Source organism: Apodemus sylvaticus, chromosome 2, assembly GCF_947179515.1.
Source record: "Apodemus sylvaticus chromosome 2, mApoSyl1.1, whole genome shotgun sequence".
Classification (NCBI taxonomy): Eukaryota; Metazoa; Chordata; class Mammalia; order Rodentia; family Muridae; genus Apodemus; species Apodemus sylvaticus.
In genome coordinates, this window is record NC_067473.1 from 86959139 (window position 1) to 86975565 (window position 16427).

The 16427-nt window shown below is 36.8% G+C and overlaps 1 protein-coding gene across 2 annotated transcripts in view; it reads right to left on the bottom strand.

Moving 5' to 3' along the window:
* Positions 1-16427, bottom strand: part of Snca (synuclein alpha) — a 95382-nt gene that overhangs the window by 70975 nt on the left and 7980 nt on the right. For both annotated transcript variants that reach the window (XM_052173834.1, XM_052173836.1), the window contains exons 3-4: positions 15417-15458; positions 12321-12463 (exon numbers count right to left, since the gene is read on the bottom strand). In XM_052173834.1, coding sequence (XP_052029794.1) covers positions 12321-12463; positions 15417-15458 — 185 coding nt within the window. The remainder of the gene's footprint in view (positions 1-12320; positions 12464-15416; positions 15459-16427) is intronic.

Consider the following 16427-nt stretch of genomic DNA (forward strand, 5'->3'; position numbering starts at 1 on the left):
GTAGTATTCCTTTCCAAGAAATTCACTTTGTTTTTTTAACTGCTATCCTGTATGACTAGTTAAAGGCAGTAAAGGCAGAAGGAACATGAAATCTTTTCTGGGCCTACCACAGAGTTTCATTTTATTGTTTATATTCTAATTACTAAAGAAAATAATTGGGTATGTTTGGATTTGAGCTGGGGAAAATTGTTTTGGAAGGTGTTATTTCCAAAGGAAAATGCACAGTTAAGTGTTGCTTTCAAGTGCAAACATGTATAGTTGAAAAACTCCCACATGATACATGAGATTCCTGTTCAGCTGTGAAATGAACCCATACACTATGGATGTGTCTAACTACTGGGAGTGATATGATGATAACAGCAAAGTTCCAGAATGTGCTTTTGTGACTTTCTCTGCCTTACAAAACAGGATAACAAGCACATAGGGAATGATATGTAAGATAGGGATTTCTCCCTACTGTGAACGATACTAATAAAAAGAAGAAGCTAACATTCTAATGGTACATGAAGATAAAGATAATAGCTATTATGACCTGAATATCCCCAAAACACATTACTTGAAATGTAGGCACTAATATCACAGTATTGTGAAACTGGGCTCTTTATGGGTAATGTCGCCCGTGAGGGATGCTGTGCTGCAAGAGGGGACAAATTTAACTCTTCAGTTCTAGTCACCTTGTAAAAGCTCCACTCCAAGACACAGTAACAAGATGCCATCTTTGAACAAATATGAAATCGTCCAGGACACTAAATTCATCTTGATCTTTGAGTTCCCAGCTTTACAATGTGACAAGCAAATTCTGTTTTTCACAAATTACCCAGTTGCATGTGTTACCCTAGCACATGCAGACTATGAGCACAGCTCTCTCTTAGAGTCCAAAGACAAGAATCAGCAAAGCCAGTTAATTACAAAGCCTCAAAAGATCAGAAATTCTTGTCAAATGTAGATGAGCCAATAAATTAACCACTCAGGCAATACAATCCATTGCTCTTAGAAACGTTTTGTTCTAGTGTGTTCTGATATTTGGATATTGCATGCAATTATCATAAGCCAACAAGAAATAGAATTGCAGAAATTGTATTTCATATTAATTTGATAATTATGGTCAAGAGTAATGCATAAAAGAAACCTAGCTAGGAATTTTTAGGAATGATCAAAAGCTTCCGAACTTCACAAAAGAAATCTGGCTTCATACTAGAAGGAGACAAGATGATTGATGTCAATGTACTTGGTCACATAAGTCAATCTTCTACATCACTAAAGTTATAATACTTGGTATAGAATAGAACACATAGTATGAATTAGACAGGCCAACATATGTATGTGTGGATAAGTAAATGAATAAACAGTAAGAGTCACACTTTAGTAATAATTTCATGTCCTGAATAAATAAAATGATTTTATGAATCAATTTAAGTTGGAATTTGGACATGTACAATAAAATTTTGTATCTTTTATTTCTAATTCCAATTAAATGAAGAGACTGCTTAGAAATACATACACACATACACACAAAGACCATATGTTTGTTTTTAAGAACAAACGTATTTACAAACTTTAATACTGTTTTATGATCTCTTCTTTTCACTTAATGCAGAAAGAGCAACCCATTACTCTTCTGCACTTTCTGTTCAATTAATTATTACCTGGGGTAAACCATCATATATTGAGCCTAGGGGCTATTGGGCAAGCTTCTATCATTTAAGAAAGATATCATTACTAATGCTTTGATAAATAACCTTATATCTAAAGCTAGAACTGTTTAACTCTTGGACACAAAATATACTAAGTGGAGAAGCATACTTGCAGTGCTCTTTTGCCAGTGTCTCATGTGTTCTCAGGGAAGCGTCTATCAATGCATTCTTAACCTGTGACACAGAGATGCTCAACATGTGAGCATCAGCAGAAAGCACTGTGTCCTTCCCACACTAACCCCAGTTCCCGAGATTCAAAACTGCAATGACAAATTTCTAGGTTATCTGGGTTCACATTACGTGTTGGAAAGAAGTGAAGGCTGGCTCACCAAAAGGAAAGATGAGTGCAGGGAGAAGGCTGTCTTTCCAAAGGCCATAGGTTGCAACTGTCCTGGCAAGGCACCTCTCAGCCACAGAGAAGAGTGGTCACAGACAGAGCTATTCAGGAGTCTGCCAAGCACCAGCCAGAGCAAGAGCACTCTGTGTCTGTCGCTGTTGCTTCATCTTCTCTCAGCAGAGACTACGTTCAATAGACCTTAGGTAAGTCACCTTAAAGTTATGTGAGGAGTTGTTCTGTCAGACAGTTACCACTTTTGGAATTTCTACAACACTGAATTAGCATGAGGACACAGTTTCTGTGTGCTCCCCTCTAATGTCTGGGAGGAGAGGGGTTGTGATGATGAGGGTGCCAATTTCATAGCTGGTCTAGCTGACCTCTCACCATCTAGGTTATCTGAATCTTTTCCAGGATTTGATGCAAAACCTCATAGTGACCCAGGGATTATTTCTTTGTCCTTCTTTCAAGAATGCTTTAAAAAGTATCTCCAGAAAATAGATTGTGATATGAAATGCAGAGAGATCATTTACTTGCTCTGAGTGTCCTTTTACCTGGGATCTAAAATAACTATTACTAAGAAAAGGAAAATAGAGAGAGGGTGGTCATGATCCTGGCCATCTTGTATCTGTGTTCTATGAATATTTAGAATTATTCTCTATTCATCTGCTGTAAAGAGACACTAAGAAGATAATTATATGCCTGCAATGTAATGCTAAATACTTGGCATTTTCAATTTAAAAGATAAATTTTTAAACTTTGTTTATACCAGTGTTTCTCAAAGTCCTTTGAATAGAACCCTTTTTAATTAAAACATGAAAATAACATTTAATAAAACCTAGTGCTTTGGAGAAATTTAATTCAAAGTAACAGAGGTGTTATTGCTAACCTCAACTGTGAATTTGATGGGATGTAGAATCACCTAGGCCTCTGGGAATGCCTGTGAGAGATTATGTTGATTAGATAACTGAACTGAGAAAACCAGCCCACTGTGAGAGGCACCATGCCATAGGATAGGATCTTGAATTGTATACAAAGAGAACATGACTGGATGTCTCCCATTCACCAATCTCTGTACTTTACGAGTTTTTTTTTTTTAAGTGACTTGATGCTTCACATTTCTGCTCCCTCAGTTTCCCTGCCATGATTGAATGTACCCATGATTTGTGAGTGAAAGTTGCTTAAGTCAGAGGATTTTAATAATCAACATGAAAAAAAATTAAAAAAAAAAAAACCTATGACAAGGACTGTGACTCACTTTATTAAGCCCAACAAAGAGATCTCCTCTCTGAAGTCTATTCCTTTCGGTGTTAAACCACTTAACAGAGCCAAACCACACCAAGAATGGAGAAAAACTGTCCCAATAATCACATGTCTAAACCAAAGACATAAATAGAAACATCAGATTCTTTACAGAAAAAAAACACATTATGCTACAGTCCATTTGATTGTTTGCCTTTGCTGCCACGGTTCCTTTCCACTCTAAATCTGAAGTTGGCTGGTCAATTACAGAGGACAAGCGCTTCTTTAGAAAGGTTAAATGAGTTGGAAGGGGTCTGGCAATGCATAATTGAAAAACAACTGGCCTAAATTCAAGCCACTGAATCAAGATACAAAACATTTTGAGCTCGGTTCATACAGCAATTCTATTTCATGGATAAAAATGTCAGTGCTCAAAGCGGTATGGTGACCTCATCCAGCATTGTGAAAGAGAAAAGAATAATGCTACACTCCATGGGGTACAGAGTTGTCCACTGCACCCAGCCACACTTTATCTATGCTCGAGCAAATAGAACACATAAACCAGAACCTGGGGATAAAGATTAGGATCAGATGGCTGTCAAAGTGGATCCAGTAGCAGGTATGAAGTAGCTCTAACAGAACATATAACCACTACCTATGTCTCAATCTTACAGTGGCTGTCCTCCATGGACAGATGATTTCTACTATAAGCAACTCTGTTAGGTTTAGCAGAGATATTTTGAAAGGTATTTGCCTTACATATGTTCTAATATTAGATTAAAGATAAAATATTCTAGTAAATTTTAGACTTTGTGTGACAGATAGATTGATTCCAAGCTAGGTGGCATAAGTAGGAAGTGCATGCCTACCCCCAGACTTATCAAATAACACACAATCCACTGAACAAAATTTGAAGAGTCAAAGCTGAGTTGAGTGTGCATTCCCTAAAGATGCATGAAAGAAAATCATGTAACATTTAATTTTTTTCTCATTTTTTGTGTAGACACCCAGTAATCAAATAGAAACATGAACATTTGAACTCATTCCTTCACAAGTATAGTTAAAATCTAAATTTCACTTTACTCCTTGCATACACAGACCTGAAACTGTATTCATTTGTATGAACTGAGTTACAAACAAATTAGTCATATTGTTTTAATAAGAAAATACTAAGGAAAGATAAGGCAAAAGGGAAGTTGAAATATACATAATTCTTCCCATTTGTTCATTTATTTTATTATTATGTATTCACTGATTCCAGACTATATTGTTTGTTTTACTCTCACTGGCCCATCTGCATACCAGGCACATGTTAGCAAATTACTCAGTGCTTTGGAATTATAACAACAAACAAAAGTCCAGTAAGCCTATTTTTCCCTATAATTACAGAATTCTTTTACATTTAGAACTTTCCTTGATTAGAAGTCACTAAGGATCACAGTTCATCTCCACACATATAAGTGAAGTGAAACATTCAGGTACAATACAACCACTTAACACATGTGTTTCAAAGTAGGGACAATGTATACAATTAGCATGTTCTCCTTTAAGTAAAAGTACTATTTTTGATGAATCACATTACAAAAATGCTACTGATGATATGTCTTTTGAAACAGATCATTTAAGTGCATTGCATTTATCCTTTAGTGGGGTATTATCATACTTTAAGGTTCCAATGTTGCTCACAGACTCTACTACCATAACAAACACAGAGCAGATCACTCCCTGTGTCACAAGTCTTCATTTACATCTGAATGTTGTGTTGATTATCTTCTTCTGAACAGACAGGACTTGAGTTTCTATGCTTTCAGATGACATAGTACATTAACCATTATTAAACACTGAAGGAAACTATTTTACAATAAAAGAAAATACTTCACTAATTCTGTCCTTTGATTCTACCTGTAGTATATGTATTTCTCTTTAGAGAAATGCAAAAGGTTGCCTATGGTCTGTGGATTCCTTGTGAGGTTGTGATCAAATGGTTCACCAAGAGGCAGCATATGTCATCTGATCAAGCTCAGTTTCAGTGTTTAAACAATTAATCTGCACAACACTGCACACATCAATCATGCTAACAGGAATCAGGGAGAAGAATGTCATGATCATGAAAGACCACACCAAACATGACACTGTTCTTTCTGCCTTTGGTTAGCTATCTTCTAATGAATCAAGAAATGATTATAGACTTCATGTGTTTTATTCTGTCTTGAAAGTAAGCTTTTCAAAAATTATGTTCAGGGAGTTTAGAGGTCTGATTGGGTGGAGGGTGGAGACATCCTTGTAGAGACAGGAGTTGGGGAGGAGGTATGGGATGTGGAACAAGTTAGAGGGTAGAGAGTGGAAGCAGGGAGAATAAGATCCGGAGTAAAAATAAATAAAATTAATTAATTAATTAATTAATTAATTAATTTAATGCAATCTCCAAAAATGAAATTAACCAGACAGATAAATAAAAAATTATTTATATTCTAATGATTAATGTTTCATAATTATCAATGCTTCAGAACTTCCTTTGGACTCTGGAGAAAAATAATTCACACTCCTGATCCTTGGTGCTTCAAGCTTACCTGTATGAAAACTATGAATTACCATGTGGGTAGGTTGATACCTAAAAGGACAGGATGGGGGGGGGGGGGCAGAGCACTATCATATATGCAAGGCAGCATGCTCCACAATTGACTTAGTTCTTCACAAACTTTAAAAACATGTTTAAATATCTGTCCACAACTTTTCAGCACATTCTAAATTGCACTAAAGAGATGTCCATTTATTTAGCAGTGGTTGATTTGAACAGTAGGCCCAAACAGGACATCATTAATCAGCTATAAAAGACAGATAGGCCAGATGTCCCAGACAGATGCTCATTGACTAGCTCTGCACTGTAAACACTATTCCAGTACTCAACAACATGGAGTCCAGTAATTTCCTTTGTTCAGCATTCCTGGTACAAACAGATCTTTCTCTCTGTCAAAAGGGGGAATAATTTGTCTGCTATACATAAAACCACTACTAACTTGTATTTTTGCCAATGTGTATTAGTCAGTTTCCACTGTAACAATCAAATGAATGAGTTTGTAGCAACTGATAAGCTCTTACACACAGCACATGGTAGATCAGGTCTGTCTATTACTGAGTCACTTATAAAATCTTCCACATTTTATATCAAGTTTTTATGCCCAATTGTTTATAGTACAGTCATAGTACATACATGTGTTTTATATGCATAAATTGATATATACATGTAAAGAAAATAAGTCCTACACCAAATAGAACTAATAAACAAATAGTTTCAAGATATGAAGTCAATAGGCAAAATTAAAAATCAGTTTGACACAGATATCTAAGAAAGAAAAAAGTAATTCCATTTAAATAGTGTCAAGATCATCAAGAGTCTCAATTAAAAAAGTACATAGAAATAAATTTAATGAGGGTTTTAAAGCCTAAATGGCTGAAAATTATAAAACATTGCTTTAAAAATGAGAAGACAGAGGTAATGGGAAGGAAACCTGTATTCGTGGATCTGAAGCATCACAATGTCACCAAAATGGGTAGAACTGGGATGTCCATCCTGCCCAAACTAAAACAACACATTTTACACATGTAGATGTCCTCAACCCACAAGAGTCATGTCAGAGGACTTTAAATATCCAAAGCCACTTTGAGCAACAAGCAATAACATCAGTATTTCAGATCCGACCTGGAGGTATCAGAATGCCAGATTTAAAAATCTGTTACAAAGCTAGAGTAACCAAAACAGCATTATACTGGCATAATGTGTGCACGGGAATAGAGAACTGTAAACCCACAGACTTGACAGCAGCCAAAAGTGTTAAAAGCACACAATGGGCAAAGCAGCTCTGGGAAGGCTTCAGTAGGCATCACTGGGAAAATGGAACAGCCAATTACAGAACAGAAAGTGGGCCTACACCCAAACACAACAAACAACCCTTGCAAACTACTGTAACAAAGTGTAAAGAAAAACTCCCCTACATGGGTCTGAACGATATTTTGTGGGGACAAAACTCAAAATCTACTGGATAGAATACAAATACACAGAAGTTGCGTCAGACTGACTGCTTCTTCACTGCAAATTGGACGACTGTCAAGATATAAGAGTTACCTGTAAAACTGAGAAAAATGCAAACCATGTGTCTGTTCAGTGGTCAATGGAAAGTAAATAACTTGGTTTAAAAATGAACAAACTAGCATCAGAGCCAGAGGGAGTGGAGGACACTAGGGAAAAGGGGCCTCAAAACATGCCAGAACCAATCCATGGGCGCTCACACAGCTGGAGACAGCACACACAGAACCTGCTGCACAGCTGCACCAGATGGAGTCCTAGAGATGAAAGGAGACGTGGGCACATACAGTCACCCCTAAACCAGAAGCTTCCTCCAACTGGCAACCACTTGCCAATAAAAACTTCGTTTCTCCAAGCAAGTCTCACTGGGGAAACCAACCATGGGTTGCATGCCCAGCAGTAGATAGCAAAGAGAAAATGAACTCAATGACATCTTTGGAGGTACTTTCCCTTCTAATATTCTGTCAGGGCAGTGTATTTAACTTACAGGCTTTAAGTATATATTAGAGGTTCAATTGTGTGGTTTGTATGGGATTCCTGTGTGTATAACCAATGTTTCTGCATCCACTTGTGTTGCTCATGATTTTGCTCTGACTCCATTTCTTCTGTTTGTTTTTGTTTTATCTAACTTTATTATTATTCCTGAGATACCTGTTTGTTTCTAAGAGAGACAGAAAGGATGTAGATGCAAATGGGATGAAATGAGAGGGGAGATGGAGAAGAACTGGGAGGAGTTGGGGCAGGGAAACGATATTCAGAATATACTGTATTAAAAAATCTATAGTTGGTTAGAGGAAAATGGAGAAAAAAAGAAGCTGGAGAGTTGGCTCACTGGGTTGTTACCCATTTGCTGTATAAACACATATCCTTGCTTTGGATTCCCAACACCCATGAGAAAAGCCAAGCATGACACACCTGTAAACTCAATACTAGGAAATGGATACAGTTGGATCCTGGAAGAATTGACTGCAAAAATATCCCAGTGTCAATCTATGGCCTCTATGTATGCCTGTAGAGACAAGTGCATTTGCATAACACATATACACAAACTCACATGTACATATTACACACATATACACATACAACCCACACATACCATGCACCTACACATACACTATACATACCATAGACACAACAGACACATATCACAGATATACACACCAAATACACCACACACACACACACACACACACACTGAATTAATTGGCTGGATAGACACTTATCAAAGAAGTCATACAAATAGCTAAACACTAAGTGAATATGATTCAAAACCACAGTGATCTATTACTTTATACCCATTAGACTGGTTATCTAAAAGACAACCCATAACCAGAATCATGAGGATGTAGAGGACAGGGAATCTTAAGCACCAGCTGCTAAGAATGTAACTGAGTTATTAACAAGACTGTGTGCAAGTCCTCAAACATTAAAATCACAGCTACCATATAGTCTGGTAACCATATTGGTGGGTATGAAGAAAGAAACCAGTCACAACAGTTAATATGTGCAAACAAGCCAAAGAGTAATTAGCAGCTGAATTGGTAAAGATGTGTACATATGTGCACAAATGCAATATTATTCCACCTTCAAGAGGTCTTTACAGATAGGGAAATCTTTACATTTGCCACAGCATGACTAAACCTTGAGGACATTTTACTATGCAAATAAACCAGATGCACAAAGGTACAGACTTTGTGATCTCTCTTCTATGTAGAACATTTTCTAAAAAAAACATCAAGTCCATAGAAAAAAAGGTTAGAATAGTGGCTACCAGGGGCTGGGAGATGGAAGAAATGGCAAGATGATGGTGATAAGTTATCAAGGGTAAGGAGAGGAGAAAGAAGGGAATAACCTTGAAACTTAATATGTGACACAGTTGTTGCAGTTAATACCTGTCACCACAATAATAGAAAAAGTCATTTAAGGCATGGAGTATGTTAATTATCTTGATGGCTACAATCATTTGGAGTTTTAGGTATACTTAATATAACATTGTGCTGTTAACGTGTTATGACATAAATACAATTTCCTTTAACTGGTTGTACCTTATTAAAGCTAGGAGCAAATATTGCCTTGTGAATCTCAAATCAGAGGTGAGATTAAGAAATAGTAGGACAAAGAAATGAACTATTACAGCTCAGTTCTAAACAAGAAAGCAAAGCACAAATATGAAGAAAGAGGGAGAAGAAGAAAGTGTGCCAGTCCATTCATCATCAAGGAAGCAATGAGACAAACACCCTCAGACAGCATGCTGGGAATATCCAAGGTTACTCTTGAGTTCCCCAGTGTTCCTGGTCCTTGAGACACAACCACCAAAAATGCAGTGTGGTTAATACCTTTTATTGGCTTTCTATTAATCTATGAGACGCACTGTTCAAATCCCAGTTCTTCCAAGTTTCTAATGCATTATACACAATCACTATTTGTTACAAATAGGCCAAATGGAGTCAGTGGCAATCAGTTACAATAATAAATGAATATGTGCTTGTTTCTTTTCACCAAGATAATTTTAATTAGAATCTGAAGGATGAAATAAAATATTTCAAATTTCATTAGAAATAAATTCAATTATATTTAAACTGTAGATATGTATAGCATCAAAAATACGGCCACAATTACTGGCATTTATTTGAGTATTCCTTGAGTGATTATAGATATTCAGAACTTCATTGTCAAATTGGCCTTTATCAGCTTTCTGGTAAAATAGCAGAACTCAGAGCACCCTCATTACATAAGAATGGGTCTTGGGCACTTAGCACAAGCTTTCATAGCTACCAAATGACCAGTATACTATGAAGATCAACCATCTAACCCCAAACTCATTGGGTTTTATCTTAAGTTTTTACTGCAATTTCTGTTTATGGCTTCATTTTTATATTAAAAAAAAATTAAGAACTCACAGTTAATTCCCCTAGGAGAAATATCTGCAAATGTTTAATTTTGTAACATTGGTAGATTTCTGCTTTAGAATACTAAAATAAGGACTGCTATTTTAAAAGGTAGAAACCATGTTCGAGTTGACAAGATTTGAAGTGTTTTTAATAAACCATTATGACTTATAATGCATATTTTAAACACAGTCAAAATGGGAAATGGAATGAGACATGATTTCTGGCCTTTAAACATTCCGAAGCAATAAATTTTTGCACTAAATCTAGTATTGCACAATTCAATCTATAGACAAAGGAAGGTATACATTGGTGACATAGCTAGGCAAGTGATACAACAGATAGATCTGTGCAAGTGTCATCAGGTAACTCCAGTCACTAAAGGAACTTAATACTCACTTCCTCTCTAAAAATTCCACATTCATCAGTGTACAATCAGGAGTTGGTTTTAGTTGAGGGTCTGTTGATGTTCTTCCTTTTGTTCTTTGGTGCATATGTGTGAACATGCAATTTTCTGACAAGAGGCTCTCTTGTTTTCATTGGATTGTCAATAAACCTGCAATTCTAGGCTCCTACATACTAATCTGGTATCTCTTAACATTTCAAGTATGGTAAGGATAAACATATGGTTACAATTTCCAATGGAAAATAGGCATTAATACAGTTATTACCGCAAAAAAAAAGAGATTACTACAGAAGCATATTACACTCAGAGCAGAGCTGACTTAATCAGTCCTGTGCTCACATCAGCTGAGCACTTCTCCCTAGATTATCTTGGGTTACATTTAATTGTTCTAAAAACAGAAGTGGCTGTAAAAAAGTGTATCACGGATTTCCTAATCCATTATTCATGTAGTCTGTTCTGCCACCTAGGATGACTGAGATAGAGAAAACCCACAGTACTCTACCCACAGGTGAAAGTACATTCCTTTTGGGTTTCAGGATGTCTACTTCAGAACCCTTTGATTAGAACTATTATTATTATCAATAGTCGAATAATTTACACCATGAATGATTTTTAATACTCAGAAAATTGTCATTTCTCCATTCTTTCTATCCTTAATAAGCACTTATTAATTACTGAATTTGTGGTTAGGAACTTGCCTAGAAAATTTAAGTATCAACCAACAAAATGAATATTTACATTATTATTGTACCTACCTAGACAAGGAAAGATAAACAACATACTAAAAATAAGTAAATTATTTGGTTTATTTTAAATGCATTAAAACTTTATCAACCAAGAAGAAATCAAATCAGAAAGGTTTTCATGGGTGAGAATGGTTCCAACTTTAAATAAATCAGGCATTGCAAGGAAGGTGTCATTTCAATGAAGACCCAGAACAAGAGGAACTGAGAGTCAACTGTGAACTTTGGGGGAAGGGAAGCTGGAATCTCTCAAAAAATATTAAAGGACACATGACATACAAAAGGCAAAGCTCATCCTACTATAAGATCATGGGGTTTGTGAAACATCATTTCCCAGGGGCTTCATATTCTCTTTCTTTGAGATTTAATAGGAAAATTATATCTAGAATATGTCACTACAGCCTCTTTTATCCAGAAGCAAATTTAAAATTCTGAAAATGTAAGAATCACCATATGATATCATGATCTGTGTTTGATGTGCACTTTAAGTCTCCCAGTTGGCAAAAACATGTTTGGTAATGAGTTGTTATGTGATATGCAAATATGTCATTTAATAAGAGATGATGTCATTACAAAGAAATCAAATGAAAGGTCTTCATTCTGGAAATTTGAGAATTACTCATGAAAACGCTTGCTATTGCCATAAGGAGAAATTCCAGACCCACCATTTCCATGAAAGCAGCCTTTCTTTCTGAAATGTCACTTAGGGTTTACTACATTGTTCAGCTCTGTAGCTTTCTTCCAGACACTAAAACTATCAGGGTTATTGTACAGTGTACATGACATTTCCCAAGTAAAACAGTGCATCAACATCAGAGCCCTTTAAAGGCAGCCCTTCGCCACAGTATGCTTCATATTCATGCTTTCTTATGCATGCAAGGACCATGGTGTCCAGGGTTATCACTATAGAATAAAAGAGGCAGCCATACCTTGCCCATCTGGTCCTTCTTGACAAAGCCAGTGGCAGCAGCAATGTTACCAGCTCCCTCCACTGTCTTCTGAGCGACTGCTGTCACACCAGTCACCACTGCCCCTCCAACATTTGTCACTTGCTCTTTGGTCTTCTCAGCCACTTAGGAAAATCAAGAATGACAACAGATTAAAAGATGGTGGTGTGATAGAAATTTTAATAATTCCACTTCTGGCAGCTGTCAACTTTTTGTTGTTATATGTTAGACACATATAACATAGGTAACAAGCGTTTGAAGAAACAAGACAGCCATGTAGAAGTGGCATGTTTCAACCAAACACTGAATACAAGTTTAATGAGGAGATTAGAAAGTATTGAGACTTTCGGGGAGTGGGGGTCCTGAAAAGGGGAAATCATTTGGAATGTAAATAAAAAAATATATCGAATAAAAAATAAAAGTTTGCAAAAGCCCATAAAAAATATTGATTGAGAGTTTACTTATAACACATAGGAACAAGTTCCTCCAGGAACCAATCAGCCTGCTTTCTCTCTTGCTATCTGCACTTTCTGTGGGACAGCAACTGAAAGAAGTCCTCAACACTGTGAAATTCAGAAAGAGTCTTGTTCCTAGGCTTCAGTTTTGCTTTTGCATCATTATTCTTTATTAGTATGCTAAAAAGAATGAGCTCTTTCTTCCATGGCTGGCAAATGATTCTCAGGGAAGGACCACTGGAAGACACAGATTGCCCCTGTGTGATGCTGTATAATGCAATGTATTTGTTATGTTACACAGTGTAATGGCCAAGGTTCCTGATCATATCAATTACGCTCCCGAGAGGTCTCTTCCCACTGAAGGAAGTCTGATGCATAAGGGAGTTTTTAACTACCACCAAGCTTTGGTAACTTATATTTATTTTTTCTCTTTGGTTTTTTTCCTGTCTTATTACTCTATTGTTCCTTTTCCTCCCAGTCACTTCATTGTCTATCATTTTTGATCTTTCTTGTTTTAGCCCTATTAGTTTAGTAATTATTATTTGAATCTTATTGAAAATCTATTTGAAATTTTAACAAATAGACATAAAAACAATAAAATATATAGTTTTTTTTTTATTTTGAGATTTTGGACCAGCATTTGCTTATTAGTGAGTACATACCATATGCTTTCTTTTGTGACTGGGTTACCTTGCTCAGGATGACACTTTCTAGTTCCATCCATTTGCTTAAGAATTTCAGGAATTTATTGTTTTTAATAGCTGAATAGTACTCCACTGTGTATATATACCACAGTTTTTGTATCCATTCCTCTGTTGAGGGACATCTAGGCTCTTTTCAGCTTCTGGCTATTATAAATAAGGCAGCTATGAACATAGTGGAACATGTGTCCTTATTACATGTAGGAGCACCTTCTGGGTATATGCCCAGGAGTGGTATAGCTGGGTCCGCAGGTCTAATGTCTAATTTTCTGAGGAATCACCAAACTGATTTCCAGAGTGGTTTTACCAGCTTGCAATCCCACCAACAAAGGAGAAGTGTTCCTCTTTCCCCACATCCTCTCCAGAATCGTCTGTCCCCTGAGTTTTTCATCTTAGCCATTCTGACTGGTGTAAGGTGGAATCTCAGTGTTGTTTTGATTTGCATTTCCCCGATAACTAAGGATGCTGAACATTTCTTTAGGTGCTTTAGAGGTTCCTCTGAAAAAGGGAACATAATACTCACAGGAGTTATAAGGAAGGCAATGTGTGGAGCAGAGACTGAAATAAAGGCCACCCAGAGACTGCCCTACCTGGGGATTCATCCTATAAATAGTCACCAAACCTTGACACTATGACAAGAAGCATGTACCAAAAGGAGCACGCCATGGCTGTCTCCAGAGGGGCACTGCCAGAGCCCTACTAATACAGAGGCAAAAACTAGCATCCAACTATTGGACTGGGCTTGGAGTCCCCAGTGGAAGATTTGGAGGGTGGTCTGGAGGAGCTGAAAGATTTTACAGCCCCATGGGAAGAAGAATGTCTTTGGCCACCCAGACACCCCAAGACTCCCAGGGATTGAACCATCAACCAAGGGGTACACATGGTTCCAGCCAAAAATGTGGCAGAGGAATGCCTTGTTGGGCATTAGTGGGAGGAGTGGTCCTTGCTCAGGTAAAGGTTCAATAGAGGCCCCAACAAAAGGAAACAGATGGGGAGGGGTGGGGGAGGTGGGAGTGGTAGAGAGGCATATATGTCGAGGGGTTGGGAATCTTTGGGGAGGGGACTTTTGGGAAGGGGGAAATTGGGAAAGGTTTTACCATTGGCAATGTAAATGAAGAAGATACTCAAAAAATAAAATAAAATAAAAAGGAGTTGATCTGGAAGGAACTGGGGTATGGGAGTGGATACAATCAAAATATATTGTAAGAAAAGTGCTCTCAATGTTTTAAAAATTAAAATTAAAAAATTCTTTACTTGGGGACTGGGAAAGGGGAACGCTTTCAGAATGTAAGCAAAGAATATAGAAAATAAATAAAAAAGAAAAAGTTCTTCATTTAACCTAAAAAAGTATATATATTTTAAAATAACATACTATTAAGTAGATTTTCTAAAAAGGATCCTTAATCACAGAGGCAAGGTTCTAATCAGTGTAACTTATGGTGCAAATACTAAATACTAAAGAAATGTTTACATCAAATATTTAATAATAGCATCATTATATTTTATTTGTTTAGCCCACTACCCAAATACTAAACCATTAGAATTTAAATACCATTGAAAAATCTAAAGCCATCATTCTCAGCCATTAGAATATTGGGCTATAAGTGTTTTATCCATATTTGTCTATTTAAAAATATTTCATAAAGAATAAGCATTCAACAAAGCCAATATGCAAGGTACGTTGATGATGCCTATATTCCTAGTACTTAGAAGGTTGAAGGAGAAGCTATGCTGGCCTATGTAGCAAAAGTCTATATCACCATACCAAAATAAAAAAAAATTAGATGCATAAAAATAAATTGACCCATGTTCCTCTGTAGAAAGTGGCTTTTACAACTGTATCTTGAACTATCAGCATCAAGTGCAGTTAGACTAGAGGTCATTAGGGATATCACCCCTGGATAAAAGACAACCGAGCTTACCTGTTGTCACTCCATGAACCACTCCCTCCTTAGTTTTGGAACCTAAAGAACAAGAAATTGAATGCATAAATATTAGGCTGTCCTTGGATTTGCAGCAGCCAATTAAAAATTGTCAATATTCAGAAGTTCATGTACAAAGATAACCTCAGAAGTCAAACAACTACCAATCATACTCAGAAATCTCTAAAGATAACCTCAGAAGACAAACAACCACCAATTACGGTCAGAAATCACTAAAGTGGGGAGATCTGGTCACTGCCACAGAGGAAAGCTAGGACAGGCCTGTCCAGGTTGAGTTCAGGAGGGAAGCCCAGAGAGGGTTGAGTGGGCAGCCAGCTGAGTTAGTCAGCAGTATGAAGATCCTGTGCTATTCCAGTGGGGTTGACAAAGACAGCAATTGGGTACTGTGTAGCTCAAAAAGCTACAAGTTTCGGTGGTTCATATCATAATGATCTGACACATGTTGGAGGCAACAGATATCTGTAACTTGACCACACAAAGTAAAGACAGATGGGAACTTCACAAGAGGCATCATTTGAAAAAGTTTTGTGCCATAAAGTAACAGATAGAACACAAAACATAATGCACAAAACATAATGACTCTTTACATAACCTATGCTTGATGTTTTATTTATCAATTTACCAAGAGAAGGAAAGGGGATATAACACGGGCATAGTAAGATTTTCTGTGCAGACCTGAGAATTCTGTAAAAGCACAGAAGAGCAGAGACTGCACACTCCACAACAAATAAGAGAGAGGAAAGAAGGAGTCAGTGCCTGCCCAACCCATGCTACAGATTCATCTCCCCTCATCTCTGAAACAGCCTTTCAATACCTATTTCATACACAAGGAAATTAAAAGTCATACTTAAGTGATTTACCTAATATTAAGTAACAACACTTTCAAACTAGGTCTGTATGTAAAATAAGAATTTCACCTATGCTTTGAGCCATTACTAAACAAATAACGGTTGCACATATTATTAAAAGTGAGTTTGTTAATCATTTTAA